At 56.1% G+C, this 13,205-nt stretch overlaps 1 protein-coding gene across 1 annotated transcript; it reads right to left on the reverse strand.

The window, feature by feature from the left end:
- Positions 1–666: 666 nt before the first annotated feature.
- UTS2B (urotensin 2B) lies at positions 667–12,687 on the reverse strand. Its single transcript, XM_019532919.1, has 5 exons — positions 9,231–12,687; positions 6,131–6,232; positions 3,472–3,509; positions 2,866–2,959; positions 667–1,290 (listed from the first exon to the last, which is right to left on the reverse strand). Exons 1-5 carry the CDS (start codon positions 9,331–9,333, stop codon positions 1,265–1,267), a joined length of 363 nt encoding a protein of 120 aa, XP_019388464.1. The 5' UTR covers positions 9,334–12,687; the 3' UTR covers positions 667–1,264.
- Positions 12,688–13,205: the final 518 nt, after the last annotated feature.

Genomic DNA, 13,205 nt, shown 5'->3' on the forward strand with positions numbered 1-13,205 from the left:
TCACGTTGCACTTGTGAGTCGTACGGTGCGATAGGAAGCAGATGGGGCACAGCTAGGCTTGCGGACCTCAGCTCAAATCCACTGCTCTGGTCATCAGAGATAATCAGCTTGTTACCCACCAAGCTGGGAACACTGGGTATGGGGTGACGGGCAGAAAAGGCCAAACGCGTTTCCAAGGACCAGAGAGAGCTCCCTGCAGAAAGGGCTGTGTCTGCTGCTGTTGCCATGATAGGAGCTGGCACACAAGGCACATTTACACGTGCACACTGCATGCATATGCATAACCCTGTGAAGCACAGAGAGCTAGCGGCAGGAGTGGCATGTGCTTTGGGAGTGATCAGCTTGCTGCCCGCAGCTCCTTGGCGGCGTGTATCAGATGCAGCATTGTCAGAGGTATAGGTCCCCTGCTGAAGGAGCCTACAGGGGACCTTGCTGCTTCCAGCATGGGCCCGAAGCCAGGGAGTGGAGAGAGGAGAGTAACTGGTGTTTTGGAGGAACGGGTCTTCATGCAGACCACAATCCAAGCCATGAGCAGCGACATGATATGGCTGGCTGGGATCAGCGGCATCTGTTGAGTGAGACCCCCTTGCTGCACCCATAATGAACACCCTCCCCAGTCCCTGCACCTTCTTTGCAAAGAGAAAGGAAACCTCCAGGATGCCCATGCAATAGAAATAGGTCTTTCCTCTTTATTGAGTGATATCCAGCAGCTCCGTTCTGTGCCTTTTCTCCCCATCCCGAGGGAAACACTGAAGGATGCATACAGTGCACACAGACAGGACTCGCACACAGATGCGTCAGGGTTGCCAGCCCGTGGGCCCCCACACCGTGCTCAGCCCACCAGTGCCGGCTCCAGGCCCATCACCCTCCTGGACACGGGTTGCTGCTGTCAGGTGGGGAAGGGGAGCAGGGGTCCCTGACACCACCATGCCCAGCTCTTGCAGAGGGCAGGAGCTGGCCGGGCATCCTCCCAGGGCTCGGAGGGATGGGGGGCATGGGGGTGAAAGGAAGCATGGAGCAGTGCTGGAGGAGGCAGGGAAACCCAGGGAGCACACTAAAAAACAAAGCAAGGCAGAGCTGGGAAGACGGGGTGCAGCAGGGCCCAGAGGGGGAAGCTGGTGCCCGCAGGGTGGGGGCTGCAGTGGTGTAGCTGGACCCCAGCCCATCCTCACTCCACCGGGGAACAGCAGGACGATGAAGCAGCGAGGCCGCAGCCTGGCAGTGTGGGGCTCACCTCCTCTTCCTCCTCCCCTTGGGCCAGGCCTCAGACGCAGTATTTCCAAAAGCAGGCTGCGGAGGGGCAAGAAAGAGAGCGGTGAGCGGGGGCTCTGGGGGTGAGCTCTTCACGCCTCTCCTTCCACCCGGGGAGTGGGATTACAACCCCGGGGAGTTTGGGGCAGCTTGGGGGTCTTCACAACAGCTGGGGCTTTAACCAGTGCCCATAGCCCTGCCATGGTGCCCCTTCTCTGCCCCTGGCGATGCATTGGGCACCCCCATGGGCACCCCCATGCAGCTGTGCATGAGAGCAGGGGCAGAAGGACACCCAGGGCACGCAAGACAGGGCCTCTCTCTCCTGACACAGGTAACCCTAAGCTTGCAATTAAAGATTTTTTTTGCAAAAATCTGGTTGGTGTAATAAAAGATATCACACCTGTACCAAGGTGTCCCTAAGAACGCAAACAACCCACCCATCCCCAACCATGGGGTTTTCCAGAAGAAGCAGGCTGGAGAAGACCTGAAATGATGGGATGGGAATACAAATACCCTGCCTCCCACCCCGGCCCCCTTCCTCTGAGCTTCTGGGAACACTGAAAGGAAGATGAGAAGGGGAGAAGGAGCCAAACACTTCTGAGGGTCTCCTTATCGGCTGATTTGGAGGGGCTCTGAGTTCCCAGACAAGCCCCACAGGTCAGGCCTGTATTGGGACTTCTCTATGGTTTGGGGGCTGCTAGGTCCAGGCCAAGGTTCAGAGCACACGGTTGGCTCTGGGTGGGGTAGCACCAGGTAAAGGGGGATTTACAGCATCTTTGTGCTTTCTGCATACAGGACTGAATTAGAGCAGCCCGAAGGAGGAGCCTCTTCTCTTCCCCGACCCCCTTGCACATGGATGCTAGCCCTATCCTGCTCTGGATACGGCCTCCCTACAGCTCAGGGCGCGTCACCTGCCATCACAGCAGCATGCATGGGCTGGGACAGCCCCTCGACTTTGGTCCAGACCCATTCCCACTGCTGGCTGAGTTAGTGGAGACATCACTGTGATCAGGGGAGGAGCTGGTGAAATGTATATTTTATCAGCACCAAAGAAACCCAGTGGCCATAGGGTCCCCTGGGTCAAGCACGTGGCTTGAAATGAATTGGGAGAGAGAGCCCTGGAGCCTCAGCGAAGTGGAGAGCATGCAGCCCCTCGCATGCCTCCAGCCCTCACCGAAGCAAAGAGAGAGACCACTGAGGCAGGAAATCCAGGAAAAACTCCCTGCTCAGGGCTGAGCGGGGCCTGCCCCGTGCCAAGCTGCAGCTGCACTGATGCCCCTGCATTGCACTGCTGGAAGGCGACAGGCGGATGCAAACCCCTGCCCCTGGATGACAAAAACTGGGGTGGGTTTCACACGGCTGTGAGTGCTTTATCCATCAGGACCCTGCACTGAGCTATTAGGTGCAGGCTGGGGGCTAAGGGACTCTGGAAATCTCCGGTTTCTCCCCCAAAACAGTCCACACTAGGGTGTGCACTGCAGGGCCAAATGGATGTGGGACCCATCAGCAACCAGACCAGGTCAGGGAGCATTGTGACCTGGGCCAGCCTTAGTCTGGTTGCTGTAGAGGGGAGGCAGGACATGAACCCAGACCCGGACCCCGACCCCGACCCACCACGCTTCTGTGGGTGCGACGCAGCCAGGCTCTCCAGGGCGTAGGCCATCTCAGAGCCCTTGTCCGCCAGCAGCTCCTCCTTCAGCCTCGCCAGCTGGGTGAAGCAAACACAAGCAGGAATCAGCCACCCCCTCTGCGACCAGCCATCGGTCCTCCGTGCTTCTGCTTCTCTGACTCTCTCCACGAGCGCAAGCCTTGTTCAGCACAGGGGGCTACCTCGACACAAGGTGCAACGGTCCCGGGGAGGTTTGCCCTGAGACTCCTGCTGTCCTGTCTCCGGCCTGAACCCGTTATCCCACAGCAATGGCATAAACGCGGAGAAGGAGCAGCCTCTTCCCTTGGCAGGTTTCCCTCTGCTGAGCCTTCCTACCCCCTCTCTGGGCGCTGCAGTATAGGGGATTTTGCAGCTTGCTCACTATGGGCTCTTTGTTTCTTGCTGCTGGGGAGATATTTGCAACCCTGCTTTACTCCACTCTTATTCTCACCGTGAGATAAGCAATGAAAAGCCATTCTGGGTGCATGAGACTGCCCCACGAACTCCCTGCACTATCTAACCCCAACCAGGGCTGGGCTGAGCCTGCGTCCTTAGGCACGTGCCTCTCTCACCTGCTGAAGCTCCTCATATTTCTTCGCCAGCTCCAAGTCTGGAAGAAATAACAAACGCCGTGTCAGTGCCAGGACCCAAATTAGAAGCTCGAATTAGAAACCTAAATGAGGCCAATTTGCCACTTACGGCCTCAAAATATAGGCTGCAGGAAGGCTGTAATTCTCTGTGAAAACCTACAGGATCTATCCTCCCTGTTGCTTTGGAAAAGCAGCACAGCTGCTGTATTGCCAGCATAACTCCTACGTGGTACCCAGTACAGGTCCAAATGGGCCGGGGTCGACGTGCTCAGGACCTGGTGGACGTTCGTACAGCTGACCACTCTGGTTTTGCTGATGTGACCTTCTGGCCCTGTAACATTGCTTCTCTCTGCTGGGAATGCATCGCCCCCGCGGCCAAGTACTGGAAGGACTTGGCTGTGTCTGGCTCCACCTAGCCACTACCAAGGCTGTATACGCAGACCCTAACATGGTCCTCAAAGGCCTGTCGGTGCCAGACTCCCCCTGGCTCCGAGCAGAAGCCAGGTGCCCCCACACCTTGCAGGAGTGGGTCTCAGTGCGGCCTTTATAAAGGAACAGGATGATGCTCCCAGAGGACCTGACTGCATTCACAAAGGGGAGCATGGCTCCCAGGCCCAGCTGAATACGTCAACAGGAGGCTTAAACAGCAGCATTTGGGCAGGGCCTGATGGAAAAGACAGCACAGGCCGGTGCAGGGCCCTGCTCCCAGCTGTGCTGTGCACATTCGGTGTAGCCCTGGCCATGCCCCTGCACACAGCTGTGCCTTGCTCTCCCCGTCCAGGTTGCCCTGAAAGCACACAGAGCTCCAGGGCTGAAGTGCATGAGCCACGAGCTCATCCCCATTGGGTGCCTTTCCCATCCTTCGGCATGTCCAGCACCTAGTGTCTCTCCACACCAGTTGCCCGAATGGTGTGAACTGGGAATAGCAAACTGGGAGGGGAGAGGGGTGGTGCTGGGGCATCAGGAACTAAGCTCCTGCTTTCATAGGAAATATTCCTCTGAAATGAATCCCTTTCTGCCCTAAAACCCACTGCAGTTAGGTGGAGTCCACCCACCTTCATTGGGCTGTGCATGGGCCTCACAGAGAGAGCATTATTTCATGGCTCTACCTGGGGATCAGTCCTTGTGTGCAGTGACAGGAGAAAAGCTAGGTCTACACCTTGACACCTGCCCAAATCCCTAGCAAGGCCCTGAGTCCTTAGAGCAGCACTCTGCAGCCCAGTCCTGCTTTCCCATGTCTCTGCCCTGGTCCAGCAGTTACAGAGGGAGGGAGTATTGCACTGGTGCAGGTTGGGGACGACGGGCTGGGCAGCAGCTCTGCAGAAAAGGACCTGGGGGGACAGGGGGCAAGAAGCTGAACAGGAGCCAGCAGTGCGCCCTTGGTGCCAAGAAGGCCACCAGCATCCTGGGCTGCATCGGTAGGAGCGGTGCCAGCAGACGGAGGGCAGTGATTCTTCCCTCTATTCAGCACTGGGGAGGCCACATCTGGAGTCCTGTGTCCAGCTGTGGGCCCCACTACAGAAAGGATGTGGTCACATTGGACAGAGTCCAGTGGAGGGCAATGAAAATGGTTGGGGGCTGGGGACAGGACTGGTGAGGAGAGGCTGAGACAAATGGGCTGATTGAGTCTGGAGAAGAGAAGACCAAGGGGGATTGAATAGCAGCCTTTACCTCCCTGCAGAGGGGCTGCAAAGAGGATGGGGCTGGGCTGGTCTCAGTGATGCAGATGACAGAAGGAGCAATGGGCTCAAGCTGCAGCAAGGGAAGTTGAGGGTGGATATTAAGAATAACTTCCTCACTAGGAGGGTGGTGAAGACTGGAACAGGGTCCTCAGAGAGATGGTGCAGTCTCCATCCTTGGAGGCTTTGAAGACTTAGATAGACAAATCCCTGGCTGGGATGATATAGCTGGGGCTGGTCCTGCTTGGAGCAGGGGTTGGACTGGATGGGACCTCCTGAGCTCCCTCCCAACCTGAATTTTCTATGCTCCTATATCAGGAAATCTCCCAGCACCTGTTCCTTCCCCAGCTTCAGGTACAGCTCAGGTGCAGACAGGAGCCCCCATGGCTCTTTGCCTGGATGAACCAGCCCGGGCCTCTAACGCAGTGACCCCAGCGCACAACCTCTCTGGTCTCCCAGCTCTTCGATCGTGCTACTCGTAACACACTGACCAGACGCTGAGCTATGAGCACAGAGCATGGGATGCAGCAAAGGGGTGGGGAGACAGCTGGCTCCCCCTTCCCGCTGCCCCGGGGTGGCTCTGGCCTGGTCCAGGTCCCCGGCACAATGCAGAATCCTCCTTCCAGCAGCCACCAGGCTGCAGGGACCCCTCATTAGCACTCCTTATCAAGTGCCAGGGCGGTTGTACCAGATAGAAGGATAATGCAAACCCTTCTGGAGCTATTCAATGTAATGTTGAGCTGTGAAGATGGCTGGATTTGCAGAAGAAAAGCAGCCCCAAAAAACTTGCAGGACCCAGAAGAGCTGGTGCATGGCAGCAGGGTCCCAATCTGGGCCTGTCTAGGCTCACTTAGCAGGTGGTGCCCACTAGCTCTTGAGGCCCAGGCCTATCATACTCCAATACCCCAAGCTCCCTGGTGCCGGAGGGGGTACATCCTGCCCCCCTGCTCCCCACCACATACCGATATTGGCTGGGCGCCTCCAGGCAGGGTTTTTATCAAGGAGCAGAGTCAGCAGAGCATCTCGGTGACCGGCGTCCTGTCTCTCTGGAAACATCTGGTTCTCTGCGACATACAGAAGATGACACTCAGGCCACGCTGCCAGGGGCAATGAGACCCCAGCCCAAGTTCATACATCACAGAATCACTGAGTCGGGAGGGACCTGGACAGATCGAGTCCGACCCCCTGCCAGGGGCAGGAAGGAGCACTGGGGGGGCAGGGGTCATAAGACCCCAGCCAGGTGCCTGTCCAGTCTCCTCTTGAAGATCCCCTGGGATCGGTGAGAGCACCACCTCTCTGGGAAGCCTATTCCAGCCCTGGCCACCCTTACCGTGAAGTCGTTCTTCCTAATATCCAACCTAAACCTCTCCTCCCGCAGCTTGTGGCCACTGTTCCTGGTGACCCCAAGGGGGGCCCTGGGGAACAGCGTTCCCCGAGTCCCTGCTGCTGGCCCCTGATAAGGTTGTAGATCCCCCCAATTAGTCTCCTCTTGCGGAGACTGAAGAGATTCGGGTCCCTCAGCCTCTCCCCATCGGGCTGACCACGGAGGCCCCTCTCCAGGCTCCCCACGTCCCTCCTGAAGTGCAGCGCTCAGGACCGGACACAGGACTCCAGCTGCGGCTGGACCAGTGCTGCATAGAGGGGGAGCAAGACCTCTCGGGACCTGTTAGTGATGCCCCTGCTGATGCTCTGCCTATTGCTTCGTCGCATTGGCGACTCGTATTCACCCTGGAGTCAGTCCTGACTCCCAGATCCCTCCCTGCCTCTGCGCTGCCGAGAGGGGCAGCCCCTAACCTATAGCCATCATGCTGGTTCCCTCTCCCCAGGTGCAGCACCCTGCACTTGTCCCTGTTGAACCGCACCCTGTTCAAATCCGCCCACTTCTCCAACCTGTCCAGGTCTGCCTGGATGCGGTCCCTGCCTGCCGGGGTATCCACTTTCCCCCACAGCTTGGTGTCATCAGCCAGCTTGAACAGGGTGCTCGCCACACCCTCGTCCAGGTCGCTAATGAAGATGTTGAACAGTGCGGGCCCCAGGACTGAGCCCTGGGGGACTCCGCCGCCCACACCCCCCAGGTCGACATCGACCCGTTCCCGCACGTCGGGTGAGAGACGAAGGCTGGGAGGAAGACGCATGCAGAGGGGTGATGGCTCTGGACAGTGGGGCTCACATGGGGTGTCTGCCCACCCTGGCAGCCCCAGACTGCAGCGCAGTGGCCAGGCTGAATGCAAGGGGCTGGGGGAGCCTCCCCAATCAGCTCAGGGCCTGGGGCTTTTGCATCCAAATTGCCTGTCAGGATGCACCTGCAAGAATCCTGCCAGGGCTGGGAGTGAATCAGACCATCAAGAGCAACCCCCACTGCCAGTTTAGGGCAGCTGCACCCATAATGGACCCACATCACCAGATCCTTGCTAGATCCGAGTTGCACTCAGTGAAGCTGTCCCAGTCTCCCTTTGGTGCCCAGGCACCCTTCCAGCTGCCGGACACAGCAGAGAGCAGGCAGCCCCCAGACATGTCCCCTTTCCCTTAGGAAAGCATCCGACTGGGCCATGCAAGGATCCCCCCTATACATAGGTACCCCGCTCCCCCGCCGCCGAACTCAACCTTTCCATTTCCTGCTACCAGAGGGGGTCCAGGGCCTGCTCTGAGATTATCATGGAGCGTGTCCTTCTCATGTGCTGTCTGGGAAGTGGTTGTCCCACCTTGGAAAGATCAACTAAACCCTCTACCCCCTTCCCCATTCACCAGTCTCTGCTGACCATGGGAGACCCTCCATAGGTCCGTGCCCTATGCACAGAGGCATAGGAGATTAGGAGCTGCCAGCTGTGTGCAGTCGGTCTCCTGTATAGGCTAAGGCTGGGGGTAGGGGCTCCCCAGCTGTGTAGGGTTGCATGCAACATGCTGTCTCCATGCCCAAAATGAAGGAGCAGCTTCTACAAAGCCCCAGAAAGAGCAAGGATGATGCTGAAGCAACCGTGCATCCTGCAGGGAGTTGGACCAGAAGGCAGGAAACCTCCTCCTCCTCCTCCCTGATGGGCTTAAGGCCAAGATGAGCCCTCCAACGTGCCGCACGGGTGTTATTATAGGTGACCTGAGAGAGCTGGAGGATGCACCAGAACCTGCCCACTTGGATGTATATTTAGACACCGCTGCATAAGTCTCCAAAGGAGCAATTAAAACAATGCTTGCCACAAAGACTGGGCCAAAACCATCCTGGATGCACTACATCCATTAAAAGGGCCTGACTCTGATCTCACTCGCAAGCAGGGATCCAACCCAGAGAGGTCAGCGGGGTTGCACAGGTGCGCACTTCAAGCTATCGTAGACCAGGCATTCACAATGCCTCCAGTCAGTCACATGCTTCAGGAAAAAAATACAAATGTGCAATAAAAAAGAAATAAAGATAAGCGCCAGCTGAATGCAGCTGGAGGGACCTCAGGAATGCTTTGGGGCCACTACAAAAAGGCAAATAGGTTGTACCAGAGGAAAAGTAATTTCCAAAGTGGTATGTGGCTCTCTATTCTATAGACAGCTGTTGTTATTTTCCCTGCATCGGCTCTTGAATAAGGAAGATTAATGACCAGCATTTCCCTACAGGGTCAGTCCTGGAAAAGATGAACTTAAATTAGTGAAGAAGAGCATCTAACAAGCCAGTTCCTCAGTGGGGGGCGGGGAGAAAAGAAAACATTTAACCCCCGTCTACTACTGACTCTTAAAACCTGTCAGACCTAACATGGTACATGCTGAGGCCATAGCTGTCTAACACCGGAGAATTTTTTTTCTCTTGAAGACCAGGAGGATATAGACCCATCCTGCAGGTTGCTTCTGATCTGATAGTTAAGTGCAACATGCTTTAAAACCCAGCAACGGAGCAGAGGGACAAGTCTACCGGTCCCTGGGCAGGTCTCAGGTGTCAGATGGTGAGCCTAGGTCACCTTATGACCTTGCAAAATAATAATCAATGCACTCTGATGGTTGCAAGCAGAAAAGAGAAGCAGATAGATGACCAACAGAGGTGAGCGCCCACCTGTGTGAGCAATGCACGCTGGCCTTTCAGCTTACCTTGCAGTAAAAAAGGCTTCCCGTGTGTGGAAGGGATGTAGACCACAATGGCCAAGACTGCAAGCATCCCAAAGCAGAGCTGGGCTGAACCGATCCTGCCCATGTCCCCACCGCTCAGGAGACTCCTTCTTTTGCATAGGATGGAGGGCTTCAATGTGACCAGCGCTGGCTGAGCTCGCTTTTAAAAGGCAGGGAATGTGCCGCGATTACAAATGGTCTTTGGAGGGAGGGAGAAGGGGGGAGGGAAAAAAAAACAAAAAACCCATCTTGAAATATAATTCAACCTGTCAATATGATTCACTCCTTGGGAAATGGACAGATCAACCCCGTCGCGGACGTCAGAGGAACTCGGTCCACATCTTTCCAATCCAGCTGATCCCGGGTGCGCAGCGTTCCCGAATTGTGCATCGCACTCACGTCTGCGCGCACACGCCCGGGCTGCGGCGACAGCGTGTATCCTGTGATGTGTCTTTCCGACGGCCCAGCCCCAGTGACTTCTGCATTGTCGTGGAAGTGCTTCTCTCGCGCACACGTTACCGCGTGCCACTAGATCAGGGCCGATCAGGGTAATGGAGTCGGGTCATTTATCATGGCCCTTCCCTGTCTTAATTAGCCTGAGATGTTGTGAGTGCCAGAATGGTGCTGGGGAAGAGATGGACATTCATTTCATTTAACTGATTGCTGGCGTGTGGGGGTCTTCTCCCTCCCCTGACTCCCTCCAGCTCGGCAGGCAGCAGGTTGCAGCCTATTCCAGGCCAGAGAGTCAGCTTGGACATCAGGTCCAAAACTACCCCAAGTGGGGCCAGATCCCCTTGGTTTGCTTGGGGACAGGGGTGGTTCTGCTGATACATTTGATTGCATCAAGCTTGCACTGTATTCAGACAAAACACAGTGCCGTGCAAGGAGCATCATCCCCACCTCTGTTTCAGCGGGTGACTTCATTGTGCTGGACTATTTACGGCCTCCTCATCACAGCAGAGGCAGGACCAGTCATTAATTTGCTGTTATGACTTAATGATACCGAGAGACAAAGCAATGACAACGATAGCCAACTTTGTTCTTGGCTCCTATCTCCTCCCTGGTGTGACGGGAGGGATGAGCTGCAGGGCTGAGTCACTGGCAGTTTGCAAACAGCTGGTCTGTGGATATTGTCTGCTGGGACAGTCACCCCGTTATGCCATATTCCTCCTATAACGCCACCTGATTGCACCTGTGACCTGCTTCGACCAACAGGCATGAGCACTTCAGGGTTAGGTTTTCCAGCTTGTGATCCCCAGTGCTGGCATCTCTTTGAAGATTGTCTCCTGCAAGGTTGAGAAATCCCAGAGCGGACATGTGGCCAAGTGCAACTGGTCAGAGGGATGCTGCACCCCTAGCATCACCCCCAGTGCTCCCGGGATGAGCAAATGCAAGTCAACATCACCTTCTCAACGCACACAAGCTCTTTTCTCCCCAGGTCAGACCATGTTAAGGACCTAGATGGAGGTACTCAGGGCTGCCATCTCCCTAGACGTCAGGCTGGTATGAAAGGAGGAAGTGGCCAGAAAATTGTGGTGGATCTATGCCTCATTTGCTCACAGCCCCTTGAGAGACTAGGGTCTGAAGCTGTCAAGAGCTGCAGTCTAGCACAGGAGGTCTCCATCAAACTTCTTTGGTCCTAAATCACCTCGGCCTCCTCTTGTGAGCAGATTCCTGGGTATCAAGAAGCCTTGGGCCATGTTGGCTGGATTGCAGCGAGCCCAGGGGAGCTGCTCCGGCTGAGGATGCAATTGCAGCTCTATGTTTCCATTAGGTTATCTAGTTTCCCCGTGCCCCTGGCAGAGGGACAGGCAGACCTATAGGAGTAACCGGGCCTATTTTCATTTATGGGTTTTCTCCAGGCTTCTGGGCTTTGCTGGTTGCCTCTGCCCCCACTTTCTGCTCCATGTGTCAGGGGCTTTTTAAGCCTCCTCCAGGGGTGCTGGGTGCAGCCCAGGCTGGGGATGGGCACTGGACTGTGCCAATGCTCCTGAACTATCCCTCCCACTCCTTCATGCCCCTTGGCCAGGGTTTCTTTCCCTGACTCCACTGCCTCTCCTCCCCGGAGGAACCTAGGTAGAAACCCCAGCAGGGAACGACCTGCTTCCCACCCAGCATAGGCAAAGCCATCGGTGCCCAGAGCCGGGGGTAAGGGATGTAGCTGGGGAGCACCGAGAGGGCACAAGCATCACGCGCGCACAGGCCTGCAGACGTCTCCGCGGTCTCCTCCCAGGCTTGCCCGTGCTTTCTGGAGAGCAGTGCTTAACGAGCAGGGAGAGGCCGTGGCTGCAAAGCAAGGTAGTCTCGTCCCCGGGGGACAGTTAAAGCCAGTCAATATTTATGAAGCTTTTAGTCTGACTCATGCAATTTATTCTCCACGCCCCACATCATCTACGTGCCTGTCTTCTGGCCTCAGCTGCTGCTCAGCCCACGGCGGCTCTGAAGCGAGGCGCTTGGCATGCACTCAATCCTTGTGGGCTCTGCCAGGAGGAGAGGAGGGGGGCCGGTCCCCAACACCATGCCATGCAGTGCCGTAAGGGGGTCTTCACATCCCGGGCTTTGCCTGGAGTGGAGCAAGGCCTAGTGCTTATACCAAAGGAGGGGCGGGAAGGGGAGAGGGGTTCTCCTCCTGGTTCCTCAATGAGTCTATGGGTGGATCTAGGATTCTGCGAAGGCTGCGTGCACACCTAACCTTGCTAACACTGAGCACCCAGGAAAGGCTCCCAAGGTACCCCAGGGTGCTGGGACATCCCGGCTGAGAATCGCTGCTCACAGGCAAGGCAAGATCTTCCCCCAGGGGCATCTTGTGGTAGAACTGCCAGCAAGATGTGCCATTGCTCACTTGACCATGCATGCCAAGCCTCTCCCCCATCCCCTTTGCACCATGCCAGCCCTTCAAGATCTTTCCTCCCGTTTGCTAATGCCATGTCCTGCCAGCTGCCTTCCCCCCAGCTCAGCTCAGAGGATCTCTGCTGCTGCCCTCAGATTGCTCTAGTCTAACAAACCCTGCTCAGCGTCCCATGGCCAAAGCCAGGTCTGCGCTGCACATCAGAGGGCTCTTTCCAGATGAAATCCCCTGCACGGACCAAGATGTGGGGATGCACTGGGGGCTACCAGTGCCTCAGCCAGGGATACCTTCAGTGCATTTCATTCCCAGCTGGATTTCTATCTCGACTCTAGAGCAGGAAACGCAAGGTCCAGATTGGCTTATAAACAGTCACACAGGTAGATGCGGAAAGCCCCGAGCCAACATCTCGACCTGAGCGTCTCAACATCTCTGCCCCCAAAATGTGGTCTGTCTTCTCCTGGATGTGGCAATAGGTGACTAGATCTGCAATGGGCCAGCCCCATGACCTGGGCATGAGAGCCCCTGGATCTGAGGCTGTTCTCAACCAGGATGGAGCTGGACTGGTCTCAGTGGTGACAGGACAAGGAGCAATGGGCACAGGTTGCAGCAAGAGAAGTTGAGGTTGGATATTAGGAAAAACTCTCTCACTTGGCAGGTAGTAAAACACTGGAACAGGTTACCCAGAGAGGTGCTGCAGTCTCCATCCTTGGAGGTGTTTAAGGCCCAGGTAGACAAAGCTGTGGCTGGGATGATGTAGCTGGGGCTGGTCCTGCTTGGAGCAGGGGGGTGGATTAGATGTGATCTCCTGGTACCCTTTCAACCCTCGTTTTCTACAATTCTCTGAATCTAAGATGTAGACAGACAATTCAGGCTGAAATACAGTGAGAGCCAGTGAGTAAGTCTGAGGCCGCTGCATGGATTGACATCCACCTAGACTTGCTATAAAAGACCCAGATTATATTGATGTTTCATCCAGGCCAAGGTAGAGTTTGGAGCCATCTGAGCCAGACCAAATATCACTCCCTATAACCAAATTCAGGTGATGGGCAGGCCATACCCGTCTCCCTGGCACCTCAGCACTTCCCACCAACATCCCTTGCCCCCGGTTT

Source organism: Crocodylus porosus, unplaced genomic scaffold (genome assembly GCF_001723895.1).
Source record: "Crocodylus porosus isolate Cpor-Errol unplaced genomic scaffold, CroPor_comp1, whole genome shotgun sequence".
NCBI classification, from domain to species: domain Eukaryota; kingdom Metazoa; phylum Chordata; order Crocodylia; family Crocodylidae; genus Crocodylus; species Crocodylus porosus.

Excerpts from the sequence above, each read along its gene's own strand:
- UTS2B (XM_019532919.1), bottom strand. The coding sequence starts at position 9,333 with ATGGGCAGGATCGGTTCAGCCCAGCTCTGCTTTGGGATGCTTGCAGTC. Across the intron at positions 6,233-9,230 it reads GAAGCCTTTTTTACTGCAAG|AGAACCAGATGTTTCCAGAG; the intron begins GTAAGCTGAAAG and ends TGTATGTCGCAG. Across the intron at positions 3,510-6,130 it reads GAGGCGCCCAGCCAATATCG|ACTTGGAGCTGGCGAAGAAA; the intron begins GTATGTGGTGGG and ends TATTTCTTCCAG.